Source organism: Carassius auratus, chromosome 31 (assembly GCF_003368295.1).
Source record: "Carassius auratus strain Wakin chromosome 31, ASM336829v1, whole genome shotgun sequence".
Lineage (NCBI taxonomy): Eukaryota > Metazoa > Chordata > Actinopteri > Cypriniformes > Cyprinidae > Carassius > Carassius auratus.
Window position 1 is genome coordinate 13,580,807 of NC_039273.1, and position 13,279 is coordinate 13,594,085.

The following is a 13,279-nucleotide window of genomic DNA, read 5'->3' on the forward strand; positions in this document are numbered from 1 at the left end:
ATCAGCCGTCTTAACTCTGTCTACTCTTGGGTACCCAAGATTACAACCCAATTTAACACCCATTTAGGGTGATACATTTGAAATGGATGATGCTAAATACAACTTTAAACTGGATCCAAAATGGTTTCAGCATCATCCACATAAATTATGTTGGAGGTGGTTGAAAAGGCATTTGCGGCCACCCTAAACATCACTTATATATTTAGATTAATGTAAAATAAATATAAATATGAAAAAAATGTGCCTATTATTTTAAATAATTGCTTATAGATTTTTTTTTTTTTACCAAATAGTAAGTTTGTTATATTTTTATAATATATTTATATCATTTATATCATGCACTTGTAACAGACTGACAAAGTGAGCGATATGTATGGAGTGATGTGTGTAATCTCGCATAAATGTAGCATTTTCCATCATTTATTTGCAGATAATTCCACCTGGAGGCAACACCTCGTTTGATGTGGTGTTTCTAGCTCGAGTAGTAGGGAATGTAGAAAATACTTTATTTATTAACACATCGCATCATGGAGTTTTTACATACCAGGTACATTTCATTCTCTTAATCATGTTGTTCTGTGTTTGATGTACAACTTTTAATGCAATGATCCTAAAAGAACTGTTGTTTAATTTTAGGTGTTTGGTGTGGGCATCCCCAATCCCTACAGACTCAGGCCCTTTGTAGGGGCCAGAGTTCCAGTAAATAGCAGCTTCTCTCCACTCATAAGCATCTTCAACCCTCACAGTGAACCACTGCAGGTACACAAAACACCTCTGCTTGGCATGGTGCACCTATATCATATTTTCTTTCATTTTGGCTGTTTGTCTAAATACTTATGTCTGCATCACCTCATGCTTTTTTTTTATGGTTTTAGGTTGTAGAGATGTACACCAGTGGGGGAGACCTACATTTAGAGCTGCCTACTGGACAGCAGGGTGGCACCAAAACGTTATGGGTGAGCACTTTTTATTCATACCTCATTATTGTAAAATTAATTATTTTCATGTCCTAAATTTGTGGTGTTCTGTAGGAGATTGCTCCATTCGAGACAAAGGGTGTGATGAGAGCTAGCTTCTCCTCTCGAGACGCTGACAACCACACAGCCTTTATCAGAATTAAAACAAATGCGTCCAACGAGGACGAGTTTATCATTCTCCCTGTAGAGGTTGAAGTCACCACAGGTCAGTTGAAATAATTTTTTTTTTTTTTTTTTTTTAAGTCGTCTGATCTTCTGTACTTAAGCACTGATGTTTTGTGCATTTTCCCAGCACCTGGTATATACTCCTCCACAGAGATGCTGGACTTTGGTACGCTTCGATCGCAAGGTGGGCTTTTTCCCTATATTATTTGATGGTAGCTTGGTAGAACAGCAAGCATACTGTGGAAAAAGATGACAAATATCTGTGTCCTTTCAACTTTACAGATCGACCAAAACAACTGAATTTGCATCTGTTAAATTCAGGAGCAAAAGATGTATCCATCATGGTAATTTGTAGGACTTATTTACATGGCTTGTTTGTATGTTTAGGGTTGGTAAGATTTTTTTTTTTTTTATGTATTTTGAAATGACTCTCTTATGCTCACCAAGGCTGTATTTATTTGAAATAATTTGAAAACTACAGCATAAATAGTAATAATGTGTAATTATTTGCAGTTCAAAATAATTTTGAATAAATGCATCTTTGCTAAATAAAAGTATTAATTTACTGGTCCCAGACTGGTCTAAAAATTTTTGAATGGTAGTGTAAATCTTAAGATCTGGCAAGGTTTTTGATCTAACCAGTGAAGAAAATATACTTTTTAATTCTCTTAATGTGTTTTGTAGAGTGTTAGGCCAACTCCGTCAAATGAAGCGGTCACAGTGGAGTTCAAGCAAATTACACTAAAAGCTGGAGAGAGTCGATATACTAAAGTTGCGAGTATTAGTTTTGATGGTAAGTACTGTTGTTTTTGCATCACCTTTGACCTTAGTCCTCATAGATTATCATACACCTCTATTGATTCGATGATAATCCGTGTAATAAATCAGATTTGTATCAATAGGTCAAAAGTTCGTGAAGTTTCTGTAATGTTGACATTTCAAAGCATTTCAAGTCTATTTACATTGTTACCGATGTCTTTGATGCTTGATTTATTTTAGACATCAGTAGTCATTGTTTTACATGGAACAAGATGTTTGTTTAGAGATACAACTACAGAAATGTTCATGGTGTTTGTTGGTTTATTACATTCCAGCTTCAAAAGCAAGAAGATCAGACCAGTTTTCTGGGAAAATAACAGTGAAGGCAAAAGAGAAAAGCTACTCAAAACTTGAAATTCCTTACCAAGCTGAAGTTTTAGAAGGGTAAGGTTTCTTTAAGTTCACCAGCATATATTTCACATTTTTGTAACTATTTCACAGTGTACTCCTGCTCACCGTTTCCAGGTACCTGGGCTTTGATCACACATCCACCCTGTTCCACATCAGAGACAGTCCTGTAGATCCAGTGGACAGGCCCATCTTCCTCACCAATACTTTCAACTTTGCCATCCGCATCCACAATGTGTCACTTCCAGAAGAAGCCAAGACTATGTTCAATGTAAGGAGTTATTCTAGCTTTCTGGATGTGTGTATTCACATTTCTGTAAGCAGAAAATTAAAATCTAGTTTTTTTGTTGTTTTGCAGGTGCATAATTTCAGCACTCCAGTTCTTATCCCTCCGCATGAGTCCCGCTACATTTTCTCCCTTCTGTTTCGACCAGTACGATCCTCCATCCACATCGACAGCAACATTCTCCTCATCACTAATGCTTCTAAATTCCACCTGCCAGTCAGGGCCTACACAGGCTTCTTGGAGGTATGTTAGGAACAGCCTAAATGTGACACTGTCACTAATGTAACCCACTTATGAATTTCAGATGTTGTGAAATGTATATATGTAATTTTATAGATTAATTGGCCATGATTTGTCTTTTCTTTTTTTATTTAACAGCCCGTTGTTCTTCCTCCCTGTCTTCGAGAGCAAATCCTAGACTTTGGTGTCCTTAGTGCTACAGATACCAGCAGTTTAGTTTTTGTGGTTATCAACAGCAACCCAATTGAGGTGGGAGGTCATCATGTTCAGTACAGTGTGACATGTCATTTGGATAAAAATAACAGTTCTGTTGAAGCTTTTAAGACATTACTGAAGCGAACAGGGATGTCGATATGGCTTTGTCTTTATAATTACATTATTGAGAATTTATAGTAATTATATACATTATAGAGATTTTTTCTGCCCTACAGTTGGAGATAAAGTCATGGTTGGTAACGGGAGACAGTCTGTCAATGGAGTTACTTAATACAGAAAGAGGGAACAGAAGTATAGCACTGAGCAGAACACAAGAGCTCCAGAACACGTCAGCTGCTCAATACAAAACCGTAAGAACCATCTTTACTATTACTGATACTTGTAAATGTATCATATCACAGTCATTTTCTATGTAATGTACAGCATTACACAGGGCTTAACTAGTCTTTTTCCAGAATATTTCCTAACAGTAGTACTAGGTATCGAGTTCGATATTTGTTGGGCACTGACCGAATTGCCTTGATCGTATCAAGTATCGAAAAGTCTCTTTTCATTCGGTACCAAATTTTGAAACCTAAGGGTTAATCTCATCACCGTCAGTGAGCCAGTAAGTGTGCAGCATGTGTGATGTGCCTAAATCATGTGCTGATGATTGACTCTGGTTGAGGAATCCAGGAAAACGCGTGTTAAGATGGGCGTACACGGTGCGAAATCGGATGGTCGGAAGATCATATGTGCTCGCACATGTCACAAAGTTAATATAACTGCTCTCTCTCTCTCATAACTGCATATAGAATATTGATACGAGCCGTGACCGTTTCCTACACATACAGGTTTTTTTTCTGTAACAGGAAACCGGGACGTCTGGTGACCCTAGTGTGTGTGTGCGCGCGTGTGTGTGTGTGTCTTTGTTATGGTTTATGGGTGCACAAACCTCTATAATGACATGGGTATTACAACGTAAACATGGTTTATGAACACCCCCTCTGTGCCCTCGTAATGGCTTAAAAAAGACTATACGGTGTTTCATTGAAATTTTAAACATGCATTATCCTGTGATGAATAGAGGTAGTGTATGGGGATAGAATATAGGCTACAGTTTGTACAGGATAGCAAACCATTACGTTTGAGTCCCCGTAAACTACATAAGCGCATCTGTGTGAGAGAGCGCGCGCGCCGCGAGAGATAATAAAAACGCATGGTACATACACTGCTAGAAACCTCATACAGTGCTCATTCAGTAAGTTTATCCTCTTGGTCAATAGTCCACATTCGCCGTGGTGCTGCTGTCTTCGTTTTTCTTCTTCTGTGGTTTTCCTAGTTCGTGATTGGTCAACTTCAGATAGATCGGCTCGTTCAACCATACACATGTCACGAATTCAAACCGATAGCTCACAAACTTTTTAGACCGGTTTAAAAATGATCGGGAGGTCGGGAAGTGCTCGTAAGCCACTCTGCTCGGCTCATAATTCCTTGCACATGATACGAGCCGCGTCACAAAAGTCATAATCGAGTGTTTATTATAGTGGAAAGTGAATAGAAATTATGATTTTGTTTAAGCTATGTGTTAAAATGAAAACACACTAGTGTAAACTTAGCCAATGGTACATGAGTCCTGGGGACATAATCCTTGAAGAGAGGGCTTGTCTGTCTCCTGAAAAAGTGGACATGCTCATTTTTTTTGAAGAACTGCAGAGTGATTTAAAGATCTAAAGCATGCAGCAGTGATCATCACATACTGACTTTAAACTCTTCATTTTGCACTTTTTTTTTTTTTTTTGTTTAATGTGTAATGTAAAATGGATTTTCTAAGGTGACCAAAAAAGTATCGTTCAGGAACCGGTATCGAAGTCAAGGTGTCGTTATTTATATCTTCATTTATGTCAGTGAAAATAATGCAGATATTAAAGATTAAAAACATAACTCATAATCCAAAGGGTCCATACATGGCTATCTCAGTGTTCAGATTAACTCCAGGCAGTCTCAGGACTTCTGGTGGAATCTTTGCATGTCCGTACTTGTAATAAAACTGCAAAAGTGTTGCAAGGTTTGTGGTTTTAGGTTACTGCAAGATTTTATTTTAGACATTTCTTAAAGACCCAAAGTAAGGCAATGTAAAATGAATGGAACAGTTCACATAAAAATGTTTCAGTTAGACTGTTGTCTTTTGTATACTTGGCAATAGAGTTCCACTGGAGTATGTATATTTATTTAGGAAAAGCAGGATGGCTACATAACTGTATGTGTAGGTGTTCATAACTCCATATTGCTTGTCTGTTTTCTCTCAGGTCATTTTAGCCTCAGGCTACTATGCAGCATTTAAAGTCACTTTGGTAGCTAAAGCTCTGGAGGGAGTTTATGATGGAGCAGTACATATTACAACCGACTATGAGGTATGTGTTTCATCCAGAAAAAGAGTGTTGCTTCTTTTCACCAGAAAATGGTGCAGGTTGTTATATATAGGGATGCTCGATCATGATTTTTCATGTACGATTCCGTTTTTTTTTTTTTTTTTTTTTTTTTACATGCAATCTGGCCGATTCCGATTTCCAATATATATTTTTTTCTTTAAGCAACAAACAAAAAAGAAGGAAAGTATGCATAAACAAGATGTTTATTTGGTAATTAATAGGCCAAACTGTATTTTGGCTATTGAAAATAATAACCGTAACCATCTGAAATTAACGGCAGTAACTGCAAAGGAAGTAGCCTACATTCAATACAAACATAGATGGTGCAGAAATCAGCATTTAGCTTTTGTATTTGAATTGGGTTGAAACTACATAGAACTGGCCTTAAATGAAAAGATTAACTGTGAAATGTGAAATTAAAGGCAACAACTGCATAGTTCTACAGCTTTACCATTGAGACTAAATAAATGAATGCTATTTTTTTTTACTTGAGCCAATGAAAAATAAATAACTATTTGCTCAAGTTAAAAAATATAGATGTAAATCATTACCCTAAAATTTTTTCGGTGGATAAATGAAACACTTTTTCAGTGTGCAGCAGGTGATTTTTAAAACAAGTCGATGTATTTTTAAGGTAAAAGAAAATTAATAATCTTATACAGAACTGACGTTTACTTCTGGCTTTTCAAACATGTATGCAAGTTATACTTAAAAAAAAAAAAAAAAAAATCAGTTTTGTCACAGTTTAGTCGGTTTAGTTTCTCATCCAACACAGGAGAAGTTGAGCTAAACATCCTTCACTGTCTCCGCTTGTGGTGCTGGGCGCGTATGGAATTACATAGGCGTGGAAAGGTACAGTATGATCACGCAGGGAAAGCCGGGTGCTTCTCTATTTGTGCACCAGTTTACCAGCTGCTGTTTGCTTCCTGCTATCTGTGCCTCAGACATGAAGCTCTGCACTTCCAGTGCTGATTGGCTGCCCGTGTCCTGTGCACAGACTTCGAAATACTTCCACACAAATTAAATGATAGCAAATTATTACAATGTAGTCTGTAGTCTTCTGGAAAAAATCGGCCAAAAAAAAGACCAAAAACCACCCGATTGGTCAACCGGTGCAACCCTATAAATATAAAAGACTGTGGCAACAATCAAGCAATGCTTTGTAAACCTTCAGCTTATCTGCCTTTTTTTGTCTATTTATTCAGATATTAACCATCCCTGTAAAGACTCTCATAGCAGTAGGAACATTAAGCTGTTCACCCAAACAAATAATTCTTCCCCCTTCATTCCCGGTAAGTTTTTTTTTTTCTTTAAAGTACCTGGTCATTGAGATTTCAAAGTAATGAAGACATCTATTGTAGATGTAATGTGAGCATGTGTGATTCATCCCTGCTTTTACCCGCAGGCACTGTTTGAACACCACACCCTGTGACCAATGCCATGTACTAACATGACCTGTATTGCAAAGCTCTATTTTGAAAGACCATTCATTAGACTTAGGGCCATTTTAAAATGATTTTCATCTTTTTTTCTTCTTTTTTATGTAGGGAAAAGTAGTTCACCAAGGATTCAGCATCCAGAGTTCATTCTCACAGAAAGTAAGGCTTCAGCAAATTCGCTCTCTCACAGAGGACGTCCGCTTTTACTACAAACGACTTCGCAGTAACAAAGTGGAGTTGGAACCCAGACGAAAATCCAAGGTACCAGGCCCAATTACAACACTATAATGCTATACTAACTATACTCCCTCACTTAAATTCACCTGCCCACAGTTTGCTCAGTTTATTTTGTGTATAAGAACTTTTGGATGTTTTTTTTTAAATCCTAAATTGTTTTGTTTTTTTTACTCATTTTCTAGATTGCAAACATTTATTTTGATGCCAGCTTGCAGTGTGGTGATCACTGTTATGTGGGATTACCGTTTGTATTGAAATGTACGCTTTCTGTATCTTACATTTTTTTTTCCTAAATTGCTTGTTGTTTTTGTATGTTTTCATTGAATTTTCCCCCTGTGTGTTTTTTGTCTTCCCTGCAGCGGAGTCCAGGCCCCATGGTTTAGTTATGCAGGAGGACATATGGGACGCTGATGTAGATCTACATCAGCGGCTCCTGAAAAGATGGCGTGAGCTCAAAGAGCAATCAGGCCTTGAGTGAGTCTGATACATCTTGCCTTAATCCAGATTTAGATTACCATACACTAAATGTATTATATCGTTGATGTTATTCTCTCGTTTGTTTAGGATTGAAGCTTTCTTCGAAGTGGACACAGATCTGCAGAAGAATGTGCAGGCCAAAATCTTAGCGCAGCTCACATGGCCCTTGCTGGTCAACTCATCACAACAGATTCATTTTCCTCTCACAAACACCAACAGCTCATCGGTGAGTGTATACACACTGGAGGTCGACCAATTGATCAATAGTTGATTATGGAAATATTGGTTATCAAATCCATGCCGATAGTTTTTTCCGGGTTTCGTCCATTGCTTGAGCAGCTGAGAAGGTCTGCTGTAATTAGACCGTATGAGAACCTCTAGAGACAGAAATGAAAGAAATGTTTGTTTTTACACCTGACACTGCGTGCTGCACAGAGTGGGACAATTCAGATGCAGATTTATAACGGACAATCAAATGGTGTGTATACAGTATACAATACGGCATGTTTTCATATCATTACTACGGAATTAGTTTGACTAGATGTTGAATTAGTAGAGAAATATCAGCAATTTGCTTTCCAGGCAGAGAGGATTCGAACATTAAGATTACCTCAAATGGTTAAAACAGTGTGACCAAAACAAAAGCAAGTCCGACCCAAATGTTTAATGTCACAATTGTTATCATCTATCTGCATTCGTTTTTAACCTAAATGGTCACATTAATGCCTTTTGTAAGTCAGCGAAGTTGCAGATTTAAAGCTATGACGTGAGAAAGCACATTGATGTTTTCATGTAGCCAACGGAAATCCTGCTGTGTCATTCACACTGTTTTCCATGAAATTACATTATTGTTGTCAGAAATCGTTGTTAATGTACATAATGACTTCACCCTAGGCTGTAAAATGCATTATATCATTAATTTCAGGTTCTGTACAACCTTTTGAGAGAGAAATTCAAGCACTTTTCAATGATTTTCAAGCATTTCACACAACTATTTCCAGCACTTTAAAGCTCTAAGATGATCCAGTTTGAATGTTATTTTTATTTGAATAGGATGAACAAAATATACCAAGCGATAAACATTTTTTGACAAATTTTTAAAATGCATCAAATCACCATTATAACAAGTAGACACCAGCAAAGGAGCACTTATTGGTTTATTAGTCATTCATTTCTACCTTTTCTCTATATTTTGAAATTATAAAATCACTATTATACAATATCAAATCAAGGAATCAGATTTTGTCAGAATTTCACACTTTTTGTGTATGTGTTTGCTGCTAAATCACTCGTAATCACTGAAGTTGGTCAGTTCCATATGCTAGAAAAATAATGGTACATTTTAATAAGAGTGGAATATATCCATTTTCTGTATATAAAAAGTAGACTGTTGTTAATAAAAGTAAATTTTGTATGCATCTTAAACACAAGCTTAGTGCTTTAATGTCAAATCTGTATAAACCATAACAACAGAAAAATAAACAAGAAGTGAACATAAAATATTATTAGTAACTTTTTTTACTAGATTTATCAGTAAAATCCACTATCGGTCAACCCCAATACACACGTCAGCTCAGTCCAGAGGTGGGTAGAGTACCCAAAAACTTTACTCAAGTAAAAGTAATTCTAGAAATATTTACGCAAGTAAAAGTACTAGTCTTGAATAGTTACTTGAGTAAGAGTAAAATAGTATTGAATAAAAAAATCTACTCAAGTAGTTAGTTACTAGTTACTTTGGGTCATTTATACGGAGCCTATGTTTATTTAGATATATAGATAAAATGTATGTTATGTGTGTGTGTGTTTATTATAAAACCCTGTCTGTTTACTTAAGTAACAGATATAGGTGTCATGCCATAATATATTTTTAATACGACTGACTTTATATTAAATGTGAATTTAACATTGAAAGTTAATGTGATATAAATATTGCTACTAATCTTTCATTGTTCAGAAAGAGAGCAAATAACATTTACATTATTAAAGATCATTTTCACTGACAGTTTAGATTTCAATCACTCTCAGAAACTCCCATTAAAATCACTGAAACTGTTAACACTGTGAAATCAATATCTTAATTATAGATTCGTACACACATCTGCACTTTGTTGTTTCTGACGAGAGAATTTGCCAGAAAGAGGTATTCAGTCAGGGAGCGAGTGAAGGAAGCATAGGCATTTTAGCGATGAATCATCGGAACACCTCTATTGGCCTGACTGCATTCAAAAGCTCAACAGAATCGTGTGTGATTGGTTATAATACGCAGCGCTGTAAAAACGCGTCTATCTCTGGCTCAGCGCCAGCAAGCGATCACAGATCTGAATTTAGCTGCTGATGATATGACTTGCTGAACGTACTCGCACCGGTGTGATTGTATTAAAATTTATAAAATCTTAATCGGCTATTTTTTGTCTTTTGGAAGCTGCATTAAACTCGACTCCCCTCTGTTATAAGCCACACATGTACAACAAACTAATGTCAGTGGTATTGTGTAGTGTAATCGAATGTAGCCCAAATTATTACCTGTTGAACAGTAGACAGCACACGCGGTGTTCATCTAATAAGGATCTCCATCGCAAGCAAATAATAGCCTTTGCAGATTTGCTTTCAATTCAGTGCAGTTCCATAGCCCCGTTTTCAACACTGCTGATATTCTTTAACGTTACAACTCTGAGTGAACCGCTTCAGACGCTCAGCGCGTGCGGCAGGGAACTGAACGACTCATTCAAACTGATTCATGAACCAATTCACTCGTTTGCCAATTGGTTTGATCAAGCCTTTGAACAGAATTGACTCAAAAGAATGAATCATTCGCGAATGGGCATCGCTCATTGCCCACAGAAAAGTAGACGGCGCGTTTGGAATAAACTGAAGCATTTATAATATTTATTGCATTAAAATAAAGTAACGAGAGGAGCGTCGCCCACAGTAACGAAGTAAAAGTACAGATTTTTCCCAAAAAATTTACTCAAGTAGGAGCATAAAGTACCCATCTTTAAATATACTCCGAAAAGTTTTAGTTACCCCGAAAAATTACTCAAGTAAATGTAGCCCCCCTCTGGCTCAGTCTAAATCAACTATAGTATTTTCCCTCAACTCAAATACGCTGACCTGATCTTGTGTCTTTGTAGGAAGAGGAAGTGATTCTAGAAAACCCAGCTGATGTCCCAGTCTACGTTCAGGTCCTTCCTGTGGCTCTTTACCCAAATCCTTCAGTGTTCACAGGCAAATTTGCTGACAGGTAAGGCACTTCCTCTGCACTAAACCAGTTCTAGATGTTATAGACCTCTGTATATGATGTGGTGCGTTTTCATGTATGAAGACCTATTTTTATACAGTCTGTCAGAAATAACGAGTGTGATATTGACATAAAAGCAAAATAAAGCTTGCTAATTCAGCTATTTATATTATCTAGTGAAAATTCCTGTATTCACAATATGCATCACCAAAAGTGTCAGTTTTGTTTTTTGCAATATAGTGTAGCAGTAATACTGATTTCAGCTGATGTCTTTTTGCTGTTGTTTTTCAAGGTTTCCTTTAGGAAGGTTGTCTAACTTTAACATTGACACAAATACACTGGAATTCCAGGTCCATACAAATCACGTAAGTTACACTGACTTATTGTGACCATGTATCTTGTTTAATTGAATCAATTCTACTTTCCAAAATTCCTTTATGATATCCGCTAAAATTAAGAATTGCTGTACAGTATTTGTGATGTGTCTTTATCCTGCTAATGATTTCTGTATGTGCGTCAGTCTTCAGCGATGAAGAGTTTCACAGGATTTGTTGAAGGCTTAACTCGGCCCTATGTATACAACATGCTCCTTATGCCTGGGGAGATAAAGTCCTTCAATGTGAGGTTCAGACCCATCACTGATCACAGTGTCTCTTCTCTGCTAGTCATCAGGTGAGCTTAAATTGCCAAAATGAATGCTGAAAATAGAATGATGTGAGAGAACTCTTGTACATTACCCTTGTCATGTTTGTACAGGAACAACTTGACAGTAATAGACTTGATCGTGGTTCATGGTCAAGGCACCACAGAGAGTCTGAAACTGGCCGGTAAAGCCCCAGGTCTCGGCAGCTCTCTGAGGTTTAAGCTTACCGAGGCATTTCTCAAAGACTGTTCAGAAGGTAAGTTCAAAATGAAATCAATTTTCTGATGTTTTCGTTCTTATAAACTAGTTTGAGATTCTGTACATTTCTATTCACACTCATTTCTTTAAGCTAAAGCCAAGGAACCAAACTTCACTCTTCGAAGGACTTTCAGACTGGAGAACACAGGGCTTCTCCCAATTCACTTTAGGTCTATGGAGATCAGTGGCAGTGCATGTGAGGGTTATGGCTTCAAAGTTCTCAACTGTGAAGAATTTGCACTCAAACCAAACACTTCGAAAGACCTCGTCATACTGTGAGTGATTTCATGATTACATTTGAACAGTAAGGTTTTCTTTTATACACTGTTGGTCAAATGTAATAATAATAATAATAATAATGATAATGTTTTGCTGACCAAGGCTGCATTTATTTGATCAAAAAGTTAGTAAAAACAATAAAATGTTGAAATATTACATATAAAAATTATATTATTTAAAGTTTTCTGTTTGAATATATTTTAAAATGTCATTGATTGTCTTGATGTCATTGTTTAAAACAGTTTTTGCTGCTTAATATTTTTGTGGATACCATGACACAACTGTTCAAATATTTGGGGTAAGTAAGATGAAAAAAATAAAACTAAAAAGGAAGAAATAATTTTATTCCGGAACAATAAAGACACTTATAATGTTACGAAAGATTTCTTTCAAATCCTTTTTTTTTTTTTTTTTTTTTTGTTCATCAAAGAATCTATGTATTATGTATCATAATAAATAGAGTAAATAATTGAGCACCAAATCAGCATATTATAATGGTTTCTGAAGGATCATGTGAGATTGAAAACTTATTTTATATATTTTAAACTGCATTAAAATTCAACACCGCTATTTAAAATTGTACTAATATTTCACATTTTTAATTTATTAATATTGTGAAATAATCAAATAAGTGAAGCCTTGGTGAAACTTTCAAAAGCACACACACACAAAAAAAAATATTTCTTTGGACTGGTAGATCATGTTGTTAACAGTAGGTTTAAAATTTGACACTTATTTCCATTTATGCATTATTTTAGTGTTCAGTCATCAGGAACTGTTGGAGTAAAGTGATTAACTGAACCTTGTGAATTCATGCAGGTTTACACCAGACTTCACATCCTCCAGAGTGATCCGGGAGCTGAAGTTGGTGACTGCGGGGGGTTCAGTGTTTGCCTTTGTGCTGAACGCATCATTGCCATATCACATGCTGGCAGTGTGTGCTGAGACCCTTCCCCGACCCAACTGGGAGCTTGAGCTCTACATCATCGTCTCCCTCACTATGAGGTCTGCTTTCTCATATCAACTGATAGCATAGAAAACCTAAAGTCTGTCTTGTATACATTACAAAATTAAAACTATGTCATTGTTTACACATGATTCCTATTTGTTGTTTGAATCTGATGTTTGTAATTGACTATACACACTGCTTTTTGCAGTTTTAGGGGTTTTCAATCTGTAAGAAAATAAAACTAGACTAAATAAAGTCACGTTAAAGAAATGCTTTAGATTCGTTATCGATCTAGGT

At 36.4% G+C, this 13,279-nt stretch overlaps 1 protein-coding gene across 2 annotated transcripts in view; it reads left to right on the top strand.

The window, feature by feature from the left end:
- Positions 1 to 13,279, top strand: part of LOC113050592 (transmembrane protein 131-like) — a 37,226-nt gene that overhangs the window by 14,787 nt on the left and 9,160 nt on the right. For both annotated transcript variants that reach the window (XM_026213724.1, XM_026213725.1), the window contains exons 6-29: positions 431 to 547; positions 637 to 759; positions 876 to 956; positions 1,032 to 1,182; positions 1,270 to 1,326; positions 1,425 to 1,486; positions 1,827 to 1,935; positions 2,237 to 2,345; positions 2,427 to 2,580; positions 2,668 to 2,838; positions 2,974 to 3,084; positions 3,267 to 3,401; positions 5,340 to 5,444; positions 6,668 to 6,754; positions 7,010 to 7,162; positions 7,321 to 7,396; positions 7,498 to 7,612; positions 7,703 to 7,841; positions 10,747 to 10,856; positions 11,146 to 11,218; positions 11,374 to 11,525; positions 11,610 to 11,752; positions 11,846 to 12,029; positions 12,853 to 13,038. In XM_026213724.1, the coding sequence (XP_026069509.1) occupies positions 431 to 547; positions 637 to 759; positions 876 to 956; positions 1,032 to 1,182; positions 1,270 to 1,326; positions 1,425 to 1,486; positions 1,827 to 1,935; positions 2,237 to 2,345; positions 2,427 to 2,580; positions 2,668 to 2,838; positions 2,974 to 3,084; positions 3,267 to 3,401; positions 5,340 to 5,444; positions 6,668 to 6,754; positions 7,010 to 7,162; positions 7,321 to 7,396; positions 7,498 to 7,612; positions 7,703 to 7,841; positions 10,747 to 10,856; positions 11,146 to 11,218; positions 11,374 to 11,525; positions 11,610 to 11,752; positions 11,846 to 12,029; positions 12,853 to 13,038 (2,903 nt within the window). The remainder of the gene's footprint in view (positions 1 to 430; positions 548 to 636; positions 760 to 875; positions 957 to 1,031; positions 1,183 to 1,269; positions 1,327 to 1,424; positions 1,487 to 1,826; positions 1,936 to 2,236; positions 2,346 to 2,426; positions 2,581 to 2,667; positions 2,839 to 2,973; positions 3,085 to 3,266; positions 3,402 to 5,339; positions 5,445 to 6,667; positions 6,755 to 7,009; positions 7,163 to 7,320; positions 7,397 to 7,497; positions 7,613 to 7,702; positions 7,842 to 10,746; positions 10,857 to 11,145; positions 11,219 to 11,373; positions 11,526 to 11,609; positions 11,753 to 11,845; positions 12,030 to 12,852; positions 13,039 to 13,279) is intronic.